Source organism: Camelina sativa, chromosome 16, assembly GCF_030686135.1.
Source record: "Camelina sativa cultivar CO46 ecotype springtype chromosome 16, ASM3068613v1".
In the NCBI taxonomy this organism is placed as follows: domain Eukaryota; kingdom Viridiplantae; phylum Streptophyta; class Magnoliopsida; order Brassicales; family Brassicaceae; genus Camelina; species Camelina sativa.
The window spans coordinates 9104870-9123224 of record NC_141895.1 but is presented as its reverse complement, the minus strand read 5'-3'; the positions used below and the strand labels follow the sequence as shown (position 1 = coordinate 9123224).

The window sequence follows — 18355 nt, the reverse complement described above, 5'->3', positions numbered from 1 at the left end:
GCAAGACAACATAAAAAATAATCAATTAACATTTTGTCAAAAACTATACTAATAATAATTTTTAATTACAGACAACACCATACAAAAAAAATCTAAAAAGTAATATAAAAAAACCAAAAACAATCTTGCAGTGTAGTTAACAATCTTACTATCCTAGTTTGAAATAAAAAATAACTTCTAAAACAACAACTAATTTTAACTAAGAAGGTGAAATATTCAGAGTTAATATAAATGACCGATAACATAGCATTCAAACTTTTTTTTTTTGAACAAAGTCAATCAAACTTTAACTAGTATCATAAATCATTAACAAATCTAAAAATCTCTAGCATCTCAAAATTTTATTTTATTTTGTTCTATACTAATATAATATTTTTAAAATCACACTAGATTACATTTTTTTTAAACCACATAATCACAACAAACCATTCATTTCACTTCGTTGATCAAATTATGCTAACTGGTCTATCAAATGATCCAAATTAATAAATTATATATAAATCTTGTTGTCTGAATTAAACCAATTTCACTCTCTACTTTAGCCACATTTACAATTAACAAGATCTGAGAGACTGAGAGACTAGAGAGCGATCTCGACGAAATACACAAATCGGAAGCAAAAAAAAAGTTCAAAAAAAAAAAGGTCGATGAAGAAGAAGATGAATCGAAGCTTTCCGACGACGTTCATACTCTCAGCTCTAATTATCTTCCTATCACCGATCTGTGAAGCTGTATGGCTTACCATACCTCACACCGGATCAAAATGCGTCTCCGAAGAGATACAAAGCAACATCGTCGTTTTAGCTGATTACCTCGTTATCTCCGATGAACATTCAATCTTCCCTACTGTCTCCATTAAGGTATAAACTATTTTGGATTCGAATCGTTTTTTTGGTTTCTTCGCCTTGTCCTGTAGATTTGGAAATCTGGAAACTTTCTAAATTTGTCAATGTTACCACATTTGGATTTTGGGTATAGCATTGATTGAAGCATTGATGCTCGAGTGCATTCAATGTTACAGATGAGTAGCTGATTCATAGAATTGAAGATATGTTTTGTGAATGTGATAAAGAGTAATAGATTTTGGCACAAAGGGATGTGGTAACTGGTAAGAGGTTGTTGTTATGTATACTCAAGTTTTGGATCTTAAGCATTGATTCAGAGCTAATTGAATGAGAAGAGACATTGTCAATAAGCTTGGTGTGTTAAGGAGTTGATGTTCTCTATTTGCTTACAAAGATATTATCTTGATGACTTCGTATGGAAATGTTTATGTAATCTTATCTAAATTCAACTCTCTCTGATACTTTACGGTTTAGATGGTAGCCATTGACTCTTGAGGCTAGCCGGCTACTACACTGCTTGATAGATTGGTGTAAAAAGTTTACTCACATGTGTGTTATGTCAACGAACGTATTGTTTAGTAATGTTCATATGTTTTTGAGTGTTTAACGTAGACGTATTTCTCGTGTCAATAGCTTGGTACGTTAAGGAGGTGTGAGAGAAAAAGAGTAAATATGTTTGTTACAGAGGATTATTACTTACGACCTCAAGTTCTCTATATTCTTGCAAAGATGCTTGATAGGCTTCTATTCTTCCATGCTTTATTAGTTAGATTGTAGCTATTGACATAGCTTGATAGATTGTTGTAGAAAATTTAATCACATTTGTTATGAAGATGTGTACCAAGTATATGCATATAGGTTGATGAGGGATCTCAACTCCTTGAAGAGGAAAATGACCAGAAATTTATATGTTGTAATTGCAGGTTACAGCACCTTATGGCAGCGTTTTGCACCACAAGGAAAACACAACGAATGGTCAGTTTGCGTTTACAACCCAAGAATCAGGAACCTACTTGGCGTGTTTTGAGGCCGATGGCCATAGTCATGGTAACAAAGATTTTAGCATCAACCTTGACTGGAAAACCGGAATCGCAGCCAAAGACTGGGACTCCATTGCTAGAAAAGAGAAGATCGAGGTCAGCTCTCTATTTTTCATGTCTCTGAGATAATAGTCTTCAAATTACTTAAAAAGTGTTTTCGCAACAAAGTTAGTCTCTCTATATGACACCCGATTATGCCTTCAATCCGTAGGGTGTAGAGCTGGAGCTTAAGAAACTTGAAGGTGCAGTTGAGGCCATCCATGAAAATCTAATTTACCTCAGAAACAAGTAAAAGCTTTCATTAAGTGCTACATTCTTTGAAGAGACTGAAAAGATATACAAATAACACATTCTATTGTTTTCACAATCGCAGAGAAGCAGAAATGAGGATTGTGAGCGAAAAAACAAACTCGAGAGTGGCATGGTATAGTATAATGTCGCTGGGGATTTGCATTGTGGTCTCTGGTTTACAGATATTGTACTTGAAGCAGTACTTTGAAAAGAAGAAGCTTATTTAGATCATGGATTAGTTTCTTGTTGAAGAATATTACTACTAGAACCAAACACTTCTCTCTGCTTTCTTTCTCTTACTCTCTTTGGAACTGTTAGTGTAAAATTTTTGTTCACTTATTTAACTTGTAATTTGTCTCTTTCTACGTAGACTTTATTAAGTAGACTCTAATTATAAGAATCTGACCTAAAAATTCATTTGATAAAAATCAAACTAAATTTCTTTGGCATTTTTGACTTTTTTCAAGGATGAATGCAATCGAGTAAATATGAAATTTTCATACAGGAATAAGGATGAATGCAATCGAATAAAATTAAACTTACTGTGCTGTAAGATGCCTGGCTATAAACTCCTGGTGGTACGCGTGTTTATTGTATTGCAAACTATGAACATTCAACTGACAGTTGTGAAAAACAGAGCACTCTGTTGGTATGAAGTCTCATAGTATAAACAGAGGACTGTGTGAAAAAAAAAAGAATCTGAAGAAATCAATCCTTTCGTACACGAATCTTTAAAACACGTTGTTGTATTATTTGAAATATAAATTTATCTGACAACATTGATGAAATAAGGAGATTTCCTGGGACGCAAGATATAATTGTGTTCTTTACTCAGTTAGGTCAATATCAGACCATTTATTCACCTTCTCCATGTGTCTCCCATTGTTCATTATAAAACACAAAACACAAAATTGGATCTTTATACTCTTTGGATTTTTTCATAACGACATGAATATATATCCTCCATACAAAACAGTCTGATGCAGTATCTCGTCGGCGGATGTGAAGTAGAAACCGTGTACGTGTGAACTTAGACTAGTCTATGGAAACTTTTTTGCTCTGACTGAGTCCAAACATTGAAACTGAATATGTGTGACTTCGAATTTTGATGGAGACTTTCAATGAATTTGCTTGTGTATTTCATATCATTACTATTTCCTTCTTAGAACTAGAGTGCCACAACCATTTTTCTGAGTTACTATGGCTCTGATTGGTAACATGATTTATTGAAGTTGAGTTGCAGAGAATATTATAATTCGATGTAAGTTGCAGTAAAAATTATGAGGTAAAAACAACAGTTTGATGTAATGCATCGCTGTAAAAATATGATTTATTAATCTTATCAAAATTACTGACTGGTGACATTTTTGTGATAGATGTTGCAGTATGTATTATTTGATTATAATTATTAAAAATATTATTGAATATATTTCACAAATTTATTAGAAAAATAAATAAATAATAAAATAATTTTAATTAAAAAATTAATTACATGCATGCCATAATATTTACAATCTTATCATAGTTAGGTCTATGCCTATTTTCATTTCAAATGATAATAAAAATTATAATTTAGGAAAAATATAATATAACTAATTAAAAAAAGTTATTAAATAAAAGAAAAACAGTAAAAATTATTTTTATTGATATATGAATTAAATAAAAACAAAAACAATACTTTTTGTATTATATAACTGAATTTTCGTTTTTAATTAACAAAAAAAAGATAACTCAACTTACCACATCTTAACTCATAGAAATTTCCATGATGTTGAATAATGTTTTGAGTTAACAATTTTACAAAGGATATAACTCAAAATTGTAAGTCAACCATAACACATTGTAACTCAAACTCAACTTTAATTTTTTTAGTTTTGTTGTTGATTGGTAACATTTTTGAATAATCTATGAGTTAAGTCCATAACTCAACTTAACTCAATGGTAACTCATGTTACCAATCAAAGCCTATACTTCTTCTACAAGTGAGAGACTTGAAAGAGACGGTAGGGTATGTCTTCTTCTATGAACTTTACAAAGAAATTTCGGTTGAAAAATTGAAGGACCAATAAAATTTATGAGAGGAAATATCAGAGAAATTGCAAGAATGGTGGAACCTACAAACTACTAGACAGCTAAGACTGTGAAAATATAAACTTTATTTTACAGTAATTAAGCTTAAGTTATCTCTTATCCAAAATTGTGTGAACCATCTGAGTCAATGGAGTCAACGTTCTATGTCATTACACATACAAAGTCTCTTTGTTAGTCCATACTTCCCTCATAGCTCTATTATTAGATCTCTGATCTCAAATCTTCTCTCTATCGCAGTAATGGCTTCTTCTTCTTATTCTTTATCTCTTTCATTTACTTCATCTTCTTTGTTACCAACCTGGGAACACGATGTCTTTACGAGCTTCCATGGGAAAGATGTACGAAAATCCTTTCTCAGCCACGTTCTCAAGGAATTCAAAAAGAAAGCAATCAAGTTTTTTCTTGATAACGAGATGGAGAGAGGCAAGTTCATTGGTCCTGAACTCAAACAGGCGATCAGAGGATCTAAGATTGCTGTTGTCTTGCTCTCCAAGAATTATGCTTCTTCGTCGTGGTGTCTTGACGAATTGGTGAAGATTATGAAGTACAAAAAAAAGTTGGGTCAAACGGTGATTACCATTTTCTATGAAGTAGATCCAACTGATGTAAAGAAGCAGAAGGGAGATTTTGGGAAGGCCTTCAAAGAAACTTGTCAAGGTAAAACTGAGGAGAAGATTCAGACATGGACCAAAGCTTTAAAGGATGTGGCCACAATCGCAGGTTACCATTCAAACAACTGGTTCGTGTTCTTGACTTAATTTCATTTTTTATTTTAATATATCTTTGTAGCATTCGAACTGTATAAGTTGATCTTTCTTTTTGTTAGGAATGATGAAGCAACCATGATTGAAAATATTGCTACTGATATTTCGAAAATGCTTAACCATTTGACACCATCACGTGATTTTGACCATTTAATTGGGATGGGAGCACATAAGGAAAGGATGAATGGGTATTTGCGTCTAGATTTGCATGAAGTGAGGATGATTGGGATTTGGGGTCCGGCCGGGATTGGGAAGACCACCATCGCGAGGTTTCTGTTTAACCAACTCTCTGGCAGTTTCCAAAATAGCGCATTCATGGTGAATATCAGAGTAAACTATCCAAGACCATGTCTTGATGAGTACAGTGCAAAATTGAAACTACAAGGAGAAATGTTGTCTCAGATGATATACCAGAAAGATATCGTGATTTCTCATTTAGGAGTTGCAGAACAACGGTTAAGACACATTACAGGGCTTCTCGTTCTCGATGATGTTGATCGGTTAGCACAACTAGAAGCCTTGGCAAAAAATGTTGAGTGGTTTGGTCCTAGAAGTCGGATTATCATCACAACAGAAGATCTAAGACTTTTGAAGGCACACGGGATCGAGCATATATACAAGGTGGATTTTCCATCAAATGATGAGGCTCTTCAAATGTTCTGCATGTATGCTTTTAACCAAAAAACCCCTGAAGATGGTTTCGATGCACTTGCTCGTAAAATTACATATCTTGTCGGTGAACTTCCTTTAGGACTAAAGGTTATTGGATCCCACTTTCGAGGATTGTCCAAGGAGGAGTGGCCAATGGAAGTATCAAAGTTAAGAACTAACCTTAATGGGGATATTATGAGCATTTTGAAGTTCAGTTATGATGCTTTATGTGCTGAAGATCAAGATTTATTCCTTCATATAGCTTGCTTTTTCAACGATAGAGATATAGAGATAGTGAAAACATATCTTGCGGAAAAATTCAAGTATTTGAGTCAAAGGCTTTACAGTTTAGAGATGAAATCCCTCATATCTATTGTCGATTCTTGGTCAGGCGAGTTTGGAGAAGAATATAATGCGTATATAAATATGCATAATTTGCTTGTCCAACTAGGTAAGGAAATCGTTTGTAAACAATCTGCCACTGAACGTCAGATTTTTTTTAGCGTTGAGGATAGTTGTGAAGTATATACAACGGTAAGTTTTGGCACTTTTATTTCATGCACTTTTTATATACAACGTGAATTTATCTTATTATCTCTACTTAGTTTTGGGTCTTTTTTTTCAGAAAGCCTTTGAAGAAATGTATAATCTCCAGTACTTAAACGTCAACAACAATCATCTAGACGTTATTTCTTCTCCTGGATCTGATCTGAACTTTGTATCTCCAAAGCTACGATTACTTTATTGGTCGGATTTCCCGATGACATGTTTGCATTTTACACATAACCTGGAGTTCCTTGTTGAGATAAGGATGATAGGCAGCAAGCTTGAAAAGCTGTGGGACGAAACTAAAGTAAGTCATTTGATATTTTTTTTTTTTCAGTTTTTAGTTCAATGGTATAGAGTAAGTGAATCATTGGGCTGTTAATTTGTACATAAAATTAACTTTAGTTATGAGTCCCTCTGTTTATATTACTTATTCTTGTAGTCAATTTCACACATAGTAAAGAAAACAATTAAAACTCTCCTTTTACTCCTTATTAATACACTATCATTTGATATACACTAAAACCTCTATAAATTAATAATTTTTACATTTTACTAATTTATAGTAATATTATTTTGTCGATAAATTAATAATTTTTATATTGTAAATTAATAATTATTAATTTGTAGATATATATTTAAAATTGTTTAAATTTTTTAAAAATTATGAATTGAGATAATCTTAGCAAAATAAGATTAGACTTTAGGATGTTATCAGTTTAATTAGAATTGATTTTTTAATATTTAGAAAACTTTGTTAACAATAAATTACAAATACTCTATAAAACTATCAAAATGAAAATGGTACTTATGTAGAAATTGAAAACTTTTTAAAAACTTAGCTATATTTATGACATGTTATAGAGTACTCTTTATCATTATAGTTTGAAAATACAATATAACAATTATTTTATAGATATGAGTTCTATAAGAAAATTCAAAATTTTAAAGCATACATATATATATATATATATATACATGATTTTAATTTATGATATTATTGTGATCATATTTTACATGGAGACTTCAGAAAAAAAAATATTTTATTATCTTATCAAATTTTGTTATTTTTTACATTGATCCAACGGGACAAACAAAATTTATTAATTTTAAGAGATTATTAATTTATAGATGGTTTACTGTAAGTAATTAATAAGCTAAAAATTAGGATAACTTTGATTCATAAAATTGCATCCTAAATACAAAACCACAAGTTACAGTATGAAACAAAAATCTAACTCTAAATCGACAATTAAAAAGAAACAGAAGGAATATATTTTACTTGCCCCTCCGTTTTTAGCATGGATATGTAAATTTTTATACGTATTCATTTAATTTATGTGTTCAACTTCTAAGTGTATCAACGTAATTGTGTATTTGTCTTTACAGCTGCTTCCAAATCTCAAGCTGATGGATTTGTCCTCTTCCAAAAACCTGAAGGAGCTCTCTCCCTCTATTGGAAATGCAACTAATCTCAAGAACTTATCTCTTATTGGTTGTTCAAGTCTGGTAAAGCTCCCTCCCTCTATTGGAAATGCAACTAACCTCGAGAAGTTAAATCTCTGTAACTGTTCAAGTCTGGTAAAGCTCCCTCCCTCTATTGGGAATGCAACTAATCTCCATAATTTAGATCTTAGTGGCTGTTCAAGTCTGGTGGAGCTCTCTCCCTCTATTGGGAATGCAACTAATCTCGAAGAGTTAAATCTCAGTAAATGTTCAAGTCTGGTGGAGCTCCCTCCCTCTATTGGGAATGCAACTAATCTCTTCGAATTAAATCTTCGTGGGTGTTCAAGTCTACTGGAGCTCCCTTCCTCTATTGGGAATTTAACTAGACTCTGGTACTTATATCTCGATGGATGTATAAGTCTGGTGGAGCTCCCTTCCTCTATTGGAAATTTAACTAATCTCCATGGCCTAGACCTTAGAGGATGTTTAAGTCTGGTGGAGCTCCCTTCCTCAATTTGGAATGCAACTCAACTCGATAGTTTAGATATCCATGGTTGTTCAGGTCTGTTGGAACTCCCTCCCATTACTATGGATCATCCTCGTTTGAACTTCTTATTTCTTAGTGGATGCTCAAGTGTGGTGGAACTCCCTTCCTCTATTGACAATTTAATTGATAGGATAGACTCATTATATCTTGATGGATGGACGAGTCTGGTGGAGCTTCCTTCGTCTATTGGGAATGTAACTCGTCTCACAACCTTATATCTTCAAAATTGTTCAAGTCTAGTGGAGCTCCCTTCCTCTATTAGAAATTTAACTAATCTGAAAAGATTACATCTGGATGGATGCTCAAGTCTAGTATCACTCCCAAAGCTTCCAGATTCCCTAAGGTTCCTAAAAGCAGAAAATTGTGAGTCCCTAGAGAAACTAGATTGCTCATTTTGCAATCCAAGTATTTGGCTCAACTTCGTTAACTGCTTCAAACTAAATCAAGAAGCAAGAGATCTCCTCATCGAGACATCAACTGATAAATTGGTGATCTTACCCGGTAAAGAAGTGCCTGCGTGCTTCACTCACAGAGGTTACGGGAGTTCCGTAACAGTGAAGTTGAATCAAAAGCCTCTTCGTACATCAACCAAATTTAAGGCTTGAATCTTGTTTGAAATTGAAAATGAAGGTTGGCATGCTCATTGGCACACAATTTGTGTGTATACCAAGAAGAATAAGGCTGGTATTCAGGAACGAGGGTCGGTGTCTTGTTGCATCAGTTCCAAACTGACTAAACATTCTGAATGGTGTCCAATTTCAGTGGATCATTTATACATTTTCGAAGTTGAAGTAGGGGATCAGGTGCCTTCCACCGAGCTTGTTTTTGATTTCTGTTACACTGCCAGACACAGTGACAAAACTAACGGAATAAAAGAATGTGGGATAATCCAGCTCTTGGAGCATCATGTTAATGGCGACGAAGAGATGTGTGAAAAGAGATCTGAAAAAATGACTGGATGATCATGTTGAGAAGCTTCAAATATGGAGACATCGATCGAGATCTGAGACAAAACCACTGAAACTCAAGTCAGACAGAGAGAAGCTAGCCGCGCGCACGAGACAATTTCAAGGTCAGTTTGCGTTTTTTTCAATACTCAACAACTTACTTGGCCGTGTTTTGAAGCCAAAGAGCAATAGTCATGGTAACAAAGAGAAGAGAAGATCAAGGTCAGCTTTGTAGATGGACTCTCTACATAACAACTGCTCGATCAAATGTCTTAATGGCAATTGAATTGTATATATCGACCATAGCTACAACAGGAAACTCCTCATGATTTTTTCAATTCAATCGTGTAGGAACGTAAGAAGAAGAGTCTTGATGGTGATGTTGATGCCATCCATGAAGATCTAATTTTTCCTACCTAAGAGAAACAGGTAAAAGGAAAACTTAACTAATCGATACATTCTTTGATTTATGTGTTTTGTCTCTGTCTTCTCATTTCATGACAAAGAGATTCATAGTTTTGCATAGTTGCAATAACTTAGCTTGTGAGTCTAACATGACTCTTCTTGTGTGGTTTCCTTTTCTCCTTTATGTTCTCTGTTTTATTATAGTGTTATATGAAATGAATGTATTTTGTAAGTAAATATTACTACAATCGGGCTCCTGTAATTTAGTAATCATATATTGACCTTTTAAAGTATGTTGCCGCAACATTTTTAATAGCATGGGTTGAAAGAGGTTTATTGGGTTACAAGTGACCTATACAGCAACTTGAAATATTTTTAGGTGTTTATGCATTTCAAAGTGTATTGAACTTCCTGTGAGTTTAATAACCAAATTAAATTTCCTGACAAGAAATTTCAACAGGTTGATTTTACCTGAAAATGAAGTGGCTAATCATATGCTAACACGTGAGTTGAGACAGTTTAAGAGTCTGTTATCTTTCATGTTTGGTGATGTGTGAATATTTTGGCTGTTATATTCATATTAGGAACAATGAAGCAGACCTGATGGATAAGAAGTTGCTATAGATATTTCAAATGTCTTAAATCGAGGAAATGTATTGGAGAATCAACCTGGGATGCTGAGGAGATCTGCGAGACAATTCAGTAAGCTCTTATTTCGTTCACACATGTTATATAAGGATATACTGTAGGTTTATAAGAAGGATCTCAACTCCTTGAACATGAAAATGACCAGAAATTTTAATGATCTTATTGAAGGTTACAGCTCCTTGTGACAGCGTTTTGTTTGCACCACAAAGATAATACAACAAACGGTCGGTTTGCATTTACAAGCCAAGAATCAGAAACCTACTTGCCGTGTTACGTCCGAAGTCATGGTAACAAAGATATTAGCATCAACCTTGACTGAAAAATGTAGCAGTTAATTAAGTTTTTTTTAAAATGAGGATTGTGAGTGAAAATACATACTCGCGAGTCGCATGGTAGTATGGTACACAGTATAATGTAGCTGGGGATTTGCATTGCCGTTTGCAGATCGCTTCTGAAATGGATTGCTCTTCGAGTCAATGTCACTCCAAATATGCATGCATTGTGGTATCAAGATTTTGTACTTGAAACAATACTTTGAAAGGAAGAAGGCTTATTTAGATAAGAGTGATCCATCCATGGTAGTGTTTCGTCAAGAATACTACAACTTAGTGTAAAAACTTTTGTTCTCATTATTTTAACTTGTAATTTGTCTCCTATATACAAAAAAAAAGTGTGACCTTTACATTGTCTTTGACTATAATTAAATCGAATTAAATTCAGACTGAACTAAACAGAACCAAACAAAAAATAATTTAGCTAGACGAAAACCAAATGAATTAAACTGAACCAATTCCAACCTGAGATGCTTAGCCCTATTTTAACATACTTGTGTCCAAATCTCCTAATTTTTGACAATGTAGGGGCATCCTGTAATTAACAAAACGATTACCTTCTCTTATAAACTTCTCAAATCAAATGGGTATTTACAACTCGACGGCCCAACAGGCCCAATATAAGAAAACCCTAATTCGCTTTATAAATTTCGTGCTTTTATCTTCACTCACGTTTTTCTAGGGTTCCAGCCACCACAGAGAGAGAGAGAGAGGAGTAAAAAATGCCGGCGGGACACGGAGTGAGAGCGAGAACTAGGGATCTCTTCGCGAGACCGTTCAGGAAGAAGGGTTATATCCCACTCTCCACTTACCTCAGAACCTTCAAGGTCGGTGATTACGTAGATGTCAAGGTTAATGGAGCTATCCACAAGGGTATGCCTCACAAGTTCTACCATGGTCGTACTGGTCGCATCTGGAACGTTACCAAGCGTGCCGTTGGTGTTGAAGTCAACAAACAGGTTTGTAATACGTTGATTTGTTGAATTTTAGTGTATCCGTTTGTATTTTGATTCATGGCTTGTTGATACTTGAGAGTTAGTGTTGATTGTTGAATTAGGGGTTTTAATTGATTTTGACTCTTTGGTATCTGTTTCAGTTCTGAAATGTTTGATTTGTATTGGTTTAGAAGATTCAAGTTTTGATTTTGACTTGAGATTTTGTCTTCGTATCTGTTTAGGCTCTAACTTAGAGCTTGGCTTATGTATTATATGGTGTGGGTTTTGCTATTTGGTTTGGAGTGTTACTTAATTTTGTGTTTGGGGTTTGGTTTATAGATTGGGAACAGAATCATAAGGAAGAGGATACATGTGCGTGTGGAGCATGTGCAGCAGTCAAGGTGTGCTGAGGAGTTTAAACTGAGGAAGAAGCAGAACGATGAGCTCAAGGCTGCAGCTAAAGCCAGAGGTGAGACAATCAGCACCAAGAGACAACCTAAAGGTCCTAAACCGGGTTTCATGGTTGAAGGTATGACCTTGGAGACTGTTACTCCCATCCCTTACGATGTTGTCAACGATCTCAAGGGTGGTTATTAAGTTTCTATTTACCAGCCTATCTACTCAGCATTTTTGCACTTGCTTTGTTATCTTATTGATGCTTTTGTATCAAAACAAGACTGATTTCTATATGGTATGACAATGCAGTTCAGATTTTGTTAGGAGAGATTGGTTTACATTACCATTTTTGGTTATTGCATTCTTTTTGTTTGTAAGATCATTTCTGCATTATCAAGAACAATGAATCTTTTTTTATTTTTTTTTTGGCAAACATCAAGAACAATGAATCCATATTGAAAAAAACTGAAACATTTTTATGAGTAAATCTCTTAAATTGTTAGTATGAGACATTTTGATGCTTTCTTCACCAAAACGATAGGTCTATAAAGCTACCATTGGAATTGTAACTGTGAATTAGTTTGAACCTAAAAAATAGAGTCGAAGATTAACTGATTAAGCCAATGTCTTCATCACCCATTTCCCTCAAGAAAATCAATTGCAATGCAAGAACAGACTTGAGCAGAACATCAACTCCAACGGATATCAACGTTTTCAAATATATAGATCTATACCGAGCCTGCTTCACTGCAAACTGGTCAAGATAGAAAGGTTTCAAATTTTCAGTGCGATGGTACTGAATTGATATAGACACTTGGAAATGAACAGAGATGACACACATACTTGGATAAAAACTCACCTGAAGATTTACTAATTTGTATTCTTGTATAATCTTTTATCCAAAGATAGAATTCAGAGAAATGTTCATTCCTTCTTGTGTTTCCAATTGAACTACATCAAGAAACTGAAGCAAATTTGAATTATTTCCATTAGCAATTGAAGCCACACAGAAAAACGAAAGAGACAAACTCGAAACAAAAGCTATTCTCAAACAGACGTATCAGTTGGGCTCGAAATAGCCACAACAGAGCCAGCCTGACTAGCAAGAATAAATAACCATGGCTGGTGAGGCAAGTGAGTAACCGAGCACTGTACCAATCAGCTCAACCGCTGAGCCAAACCATAACCATGGCAGAGCCAATGGAATGCTAAATGTTTTCACTTTCTTCACACGATCATCTTCTCTTCCTTCATCAGATTGAACAGTCTCAGTGAGTAACCCGAGCACTGCACCAATCAGCTCAAATTCCGAGGTCAAACCATGACAAAACAGCCAGTGGACGTTAAATGTTTTCACATTCTCCACACAATTGCCTTCTTTTACCTTCATCAGATTGAATAGTGGTTAAAACTTCTTCTACCGCCTTCACAACCTTATTCATAAACTCGGCTTCAGATCTGTCAAATTCGAGTAAGAAAACAGAGGGAAAATGGTTAATACGTTTATAATTTTTTTTTTTTTTTTTTGCGTGCATAGGGATTTGGTGGTGATGTCTGATATATATAGTTAAGCCTAGGCATAATTACTCGTCACCCGCTTCGTACTTGCTACTCGGCTTGTACCCGTCTTGAAAATTCAAGTACCCGATGCTTGCTCTTCAACTTGCTGTTGTGTTTATCCGAGTCCCGCCTAAATGGTGTTAGTGGCTCTTATGTAAAGCTGCCACGTGATTTACAAGAACATGAGTTAATATTGATTAAGGATTGTTATGCTCTGACAATATTATATTTGAAGCCCTCTCTTTCTTGGCCTTCTTCTCCCTCTTCTGCATTCCCGTGGTATCCATGTGCTTGCTTGTTTACTTCCCGGTTTCAGATTCCATGGCCCTGAACTAATCAGCCTTTTTACCCTCTTTTATTCGAACTCATGACATTGAGAGATCATCAGGCACCTATGATGTCCGAGCATTTATAATTTTATTTTTTCGAATAGAATATGACGGCTTTATATAAGGTTTTCACAATCTGCTCATTTATATCTTTGTAACTTAGTCTGGTCCGGGATTAAAATGTCCAAGTGACATTCGTAGGTGGTGGTAGCTTTGAAATCAAGTTCCAATGGTCATTAAGTAAAATAAGTAACCCAAACATTAAACAAATTGACTGCTCCACATCATTTCACCTAATAAGTAATAACCATTACCATCAGTGTCCTAACATCAGAAGATAAAAAAGGAACTATCTCTCTAACCTCCACAATAACAGATACTCGAAGAATCCTGGAACGTAGTTTTCTCATATTACACAGCCTAAATTTCTACCTGAAGGATAACAACAACACAAGTACGAGCATCCAATCCATTGAGCCACATCATCGTTTACTTCTCTTGATGCCTGCCGATACTTTTCACCTGAAATACAAGATCAACCATTCTTTTTGAATCCAAACTCAAGATCAACCATTCTTCAACAACCTTATGGAGAATCCATATAATTCCCATTAAGGAAAAGAAAAACAAAGACATGGCTCATCACTTAATCTTTATGTATGTGTTAATGGGGTCTTAACTTCCTAGCTTGAATCTACCGGGCTATTATGCATATGCCTCTTCTAATTTTACCTACCCTGACAAATCTACACCTATCTTTATTACTACCATCCATAATAAAAGACAAAAAAAAAAAAAAAAACACTATGCATTCAACAGAGATACAACACACCAGCTTTCAAAAACCAGTAGGCTTTCTTGTATAGTTTTTAGCATTCAGTCAAGAACAAAGGAAGCAGATTTACCTGAACCATGCCTGAAGGAACTACATCTAGGCAGGAAGACATGGTGCTGCATCCTCCTCGCCTAAAGACACAACATAAGGCTTAACTTTGAATGTCTCAGTTATCGTATAGCTGAGCTCGTAATTCACCGCTTTCGTCCCAAAAATACTAAACCTTCCTGCGCTGTTGTAAGCAACCTTGGCATCAGCACCCTTCCTATAAACTACTCTGGCCCGATTATTTTCCTTGTCAACTTCAGTTTGCGACTCCCTTATTGGTCCAAAATGCCTAAACATTTTACTCAGGCTCTTCTCAGGAGGTATAGTATCCGCTTCAGAAAACATCATTACAAGTTCAGCTGGTGCATTCTCATCAAAGTTTGCCGGTTTGTCTGAGACTGAAAGAGGAATATGGATCTGAGTCTGTCGTCTTTTGTATGGTCGACGAGTTCTTTGAACCTGAGCAGGTTTCAACTCAACTGGCACAACTTGATAATTTCCTTTCTCGGTTGGTGGTGTTTGCTCTTCACCACCATTATGGATCACTCTGTCAGTCCAGTATGTGTCGCCCATTTCCTCAAACTCGAATGCTTCAGTTCCTGCTACATCAGAATTGGATGGTCTACCTCTTTTTTTGCCTACCTTTTCTGGGGGACCTTGCTGCAAAGCCGAGGAGTTTCGGAAATCTAAGAAAAAACCAGCAGCAATTTCAGATACAACATTCTCTTTATCAGGGTCTGTTGCTGCAGAGTGAAGCTGGGACACAAAACTCTCAACAGAGAGAGTTTCATCATCACAGTTACTACCCTTCAAAACTAAAGAAGAACCAGTCATCTGACTAGCAGCTCTGGCTATGCATGCACCAATCTTAAAGGAGGGCCTTTCTGCAAAAGACACCTTTGCCAAGGAGACAGTCTTCGTACCTTCTCCTGGTGAATCTTCACTCAGGACATCAGCCTTTCGTTTCACACCATTGGTCTTAACATCAGAACCAGCTTCATCATCAGCAAAATCAGAATTACTGGGATCTTCTTCCATTCCTGTATCTTCCTTTTGGTTTGGATCGATACTTTGGGATTCATGAGTTATGATGTCCTCTTCCTCTATCACTGCATCTTGTTGATCTGCCGTTTTCGTATCCAAGCATGCATGATCTTTACTTCCTTCAGATCCCAAATTTGCATCAGAGGCCTCTTTTGAACATTCTGTAGCAGCAACTGGAGATTGTGCTCCAGAAGCAACAGGTGCTTCAGTCGATCCATTTTCAATAGCAACCGTGGCAGCTTCCTCTGCCATACCAGTAGCTTTCTTATCCTCTTTCAGAGAGATATTCCTGGTGTCGGTTTTAAGGTCTTGTATATTCCCTGACCAAGATGATACACCACTGAAATCAATAAAGTTGGTAATATCAGAAGTTGGATCAAAAAGAGCATTATGATCCAACGGTTCAACTTCACCTGGAGCAGCATCTTCAGGGGGACTGTTTGGGTTTGCTAAATCAGAAGCTACGATTGTTTCGGTGGCCTTATCAGCATTATCTTTTTGTTCGTCAATTTCCATTTCACTTACTACATTGGAATTATTCACGTCAGCTTCAGCTACTGGATTATCTAAAGCTTCACCTACTTTAACATCATCTTCAACCAGTTCTTCTGCCGCATAATCAATCTCCATGGCTTCTCCTTTTTCTTCTTCATTGGTTATGTTTTCTTCACCATTTACTTCAGCAGCAGAGCTAGCTTCCAAAACAGTACCTGGATTTACTTGCTCAGCATCTTTGGTCTCGGATCCCACAGTCTCTTCGAGATTCTTTGTGGATTTCTTCTCTTGGTCAGCTTTCTTTTCAGTAACAGGAACCATCTCTGCATCTACTGAACTTTGCTGGGACTTTTCAGTGTGAACATTTTGTTCAGCATCACCACTATCCTCAACTTCACAACTTGCGTTGTCATTAGCAGTTACCTCATTCCCACCAGAGATTACAGTTTCCCCTTCTCCTCCACTCTTAACTTGAGACTTAGCAACCGTCTCACCATTCATCTTCACCTCAGCATCTCCATCAATTTCAGGGTCCGTGACAGTCAGTGCAACATCTTCATCAGCTTTCACATCAGAAACCAAATTATCCTTATTGCCATCTTCTACATCTGAATCCGAAACCTGTACCGTGTTGTTTGTATCCTCACCATCATCTAGGGTTTCAGTTTTAGAAGATAAACCTAATCCCTTACCAGCTTCTTCTTCCTCCTCAATGGAATCACCAACGAACTCACTCTCCTCTCTCTGTTCCTCCATTGAAGCTATCTGGGCTGCAGCTCAAAGATGGATCTTTTAAACAAACAAATTGCGAAACTTGGGAGATGGGTATCCTCAATTAGGATGAAAAGTTCCAGATTCCGATGGAATCAGCAACGAGAAAGCTCAAGTTTTTTTTGGAATTTACCTCTTTAAGATGTTGCGAAGATCCGAGAGTGGTAAAGAAACATAAAAGGGAAGAGCTTTGTGGTGAGAAGAAGAAAGAGAGAAACCACCTTCGATCCGATTTACTCGAACCAGCTTACTTTTTCTTTTTAGACATAACCCCTCACGTTTTTGTCATGTTTTGTTTTTAAGATTTAACTTTTCAAAGGACGCTCAAATAACCCTTTCAATTTGTGCACTTTGAGTTAAAAATGGGTGCTAATTATAGACTTATGTCTAAAGGAGAGAATCACAATCAGAGATTGAAAGCATTCTAGAGCATTAGGGGAATCCAAGTAAGGAAATAACAAAGAATTTGGGGCTAATGAGAACAAGTTGCAAATTCGGTCTAGTTCCTTACACAAAACACCAGAGAAAAAAATGACATTTTTGTTAATATTAACAGCCAACCCTGACATTTTCTCGAATTGTAAGAGTACCATGTAAACCCCAGCGACTGACTTGTTTGATCCTTATACAAATATCAATAGATCATCAGTAAATGAGAGGTGAGTAAGGAGTAGATATTCACAACTGTGGTGATAACAAAAATTCCATTTTTCTTGCCTTGTTCGACATCAAAGATAACACTTTTATAGCGAGAACAAATAAAATAATATATAACATTTTTCCTTGCGATCACTTACTTTATTTTTAAAGTATACTAGATTATGACGTATGCGGTACCGCGGAATAAGTTTTTTTTTAATTTCTTTGTTAATATACTATTTTAATACTAATTTCTATAATCTACTCTTTTGTTAATTTTAGTGATTTAATATATAAACCGTTGTATACCGTGTTGATACTACTTCAATAGAGAAACAAATGAACTATCCTTACCTTATTCAGTATGGTTGACTTTTCATAGCTAAATATACTTCAACCATGTTTTATATTTTCTTCAGTTTTGTCGTGTTTAGTGGCGTTGATTCTACTGCAACAAAAAAAAAATGAACTATCATGATTCAATGTATTGGACATGGTTGATCTTTTCTTCTTCTTTTTTTTTTTTTACATTTCAAAATCTTTTTTTATATATAAATATATTATTAGACAATGATACATGAGTCTCTAAATTGTTTTCAAAATGTCAATATATAAATGTAGCTTTTTGTTAACATGTATCTATAATATGTTTTGCCAAGAATGGTTGTTCAGCCACTATTACAAATTTCTTTCTTTTTCTGAATGAGTTATGAATGAAGAACACTATCTAAAAATAGAAGAAAGTAAAAG

The 18355-nt window shown here is 35.3% G+C and overlaps 4 protein-coding genes across 10 annotated transcripts; 3 read left to right on the top strand and 1 right to left on the bottom strand.

Annotated features, from left to right (window-relative positions):
- The first annotated feature begins 419 nt into the window (after positions 1–419).
- On the top strand, positions 420–2535 carry LOC104759020 (transmembrane emp24 domain-containing protein p24delta4). The gene is made up of 4 exons (XM_010481996.3): positions 420–860; positions 1769–1981; positions 2097–2173; positions 2259–2535. The coding sequence occupies exons 1-4, from the start codon at positions 648–650 to the stop codon at positions 2401–2403; spliced, it is 648 nt and encodes a 215-aa protein (XP_010480298.2). The 5' UTR covers positions 420–647; the 3' UTR covers positions 2404–2535.
- A 1797-nt stretch (positions 2536–4332) lies between these two features.
- Positions 4333–10783, top strand: LOC104759021 (putative disease resistance protein RPP1). Of its 6 annotated transcripts, none has more exons than XM_087493092.1 (8): positions 4333–5006; positions 5094–6216; positions 6308–6535; positions 7618–9293; positions 9520–9597; positions 10158–10275; positions 10390–10508; positions 10666–10783. In XM_087493092.1, exons 1-4 carry the CDS (start codon positions 4411–4413, stop codon positions 8824–8826), a joined length of 3156 nt encoding a protein of 1051 aa, XP_087349218.1. In that variant the 5' UTR covers positions 4333–4410; the 3' UTR covers positions 8827–9293; positions 9520–9597; positions 10158–10275; positions 10390–10508; positions 10666–10783. The 6 variants fall into 6 exon arrangements, with proteins under 6 accessions (XP_087349218.1, XP_087349216.1, XP_087349220.1 ...); XM_087493094.1 differs by having other exon boundaries at positions 4384–5006; positions 10034–10275; XM_087493091.1 differs by having other exon boundaries at positions 4384–5006; positions 7618–9390.
- A 373-nt stretch (positions 10784–11156) lies between these two features.
- LOC104759022 (large ribosomal subunit protein eL21z/eL21y-like) lies at positions 11157–12210 on the top strand. The gene is made up of 2 exons (XM_010481997.3): positions 11157–11512; positions 11828–12210. The coding sequence occupies exons 1-2, from the start codon at positions 11276–11278 to the stop codon at positions 12083–12085; spliced, it is 495 nt and encodes a 164-aa protein (XP_010480299.1). The 5' UTR covers positions 11157–11275; the 3' UTR covers positions 12086–12210.
- A 1775-nt stretch (positions 12211–13985) lies between these two features.
- Positions 13986–17314, bottom strand: LOC104760097 (uncharacterized). Of its 2 annotated transcripts, XM_087490550.1 has the most exons (4): positions 17100–17314; positions 16114–16965; positions 14679–16020; positions 13986–14295 (listed from the first exon to the last, which is right to left on the bottom strand). In XM_087490550.1, the coding sequence occupies exons 2-3, from the start codon at positions 16949–16951 to the stop codon at positions 14705–14707; spliced, it is 2154 nt and encodes a 717-aa protein (XP_087346676.1). In that variant the 5' UTR covers positions 16952–16965; positions 17100–17314; the 3' UTR covers positions 13986–14295; positions 14679–14704. The 2 variants fall into 2 exon arrangements, with proteins under 2 accessions (XP_087346676.1, XP_087346675.1); XM_087490549.1 differs by having other exon boundaries at positions 14679–16965.
- Between the last annotated feature and the right edge of the window lie 1041 nt (positions 17315–18355).

Bases quoted from the DNA above. Each gene is read 5' to 3' on its own strand.
- LOC104759021 (XM_087493092.1), top strand. From the start codon at position 4,411: ATGTCATTACACATACAAAGTCTCTTTGTTAGTCCATACTTCCCTCAT. The intron at 6,217-6,307 runs GTAAGTTTTGGC...CTTTTTTTTCAG, and splicing joins GTTGTGAAGTATATACAACG to AAAGCCTTTGAAGAAATGTA. The intron at 6,536-7,617 runs GTAAGTCATTTG...TTGTCTTTACAG, and splicing joins AGCTGTGGGACGAAACTAAA to CTGCTTCCAAATCTCAAGCT.
- LOC104759022 (XM_010481997.3), top strand. From the start codon at position 11,276: ATGCCGGCGGGACACGGAGTGAGAGCGAGAACTAGGGATCTCTTCGCG. The intron at 11,513-11,827 runs GTTTGTAATACG...TTTGGTTTATAG, and splicing joins GTGTTGAAGTCAACAAACAG to ATTGGGAACAGAATCATAAG.
- LOC104760097 (XM_087490549.1), bottom strand. From the start codon at position 16,951: ATGGAGGAACAGAGAGAGGAGAGTGAGTTCGTTGGTGATTCCATTGAG.
- LOC104759020 (XM_010481996.3), top strand. From the start codon at position 648: ATGAAGAAGAAGATGAATCGAAGCTTTCCGACGACGTTCATACTCTCA. The intron at 861-1,768 runs GTATAAACTATT...TTGTAATTGCAG, and splicing joins TCCCTACTGTCTCCATTAAG to GTTACAGCACCTTATGGCAG. The intron at 2,174-2,258 runs GTAAAAGCTTTC...TCACAATCGCAG, and splicing joins CTAATTTACCTCAGAAACAA to AGAAGCAGAAATGAGGATTG.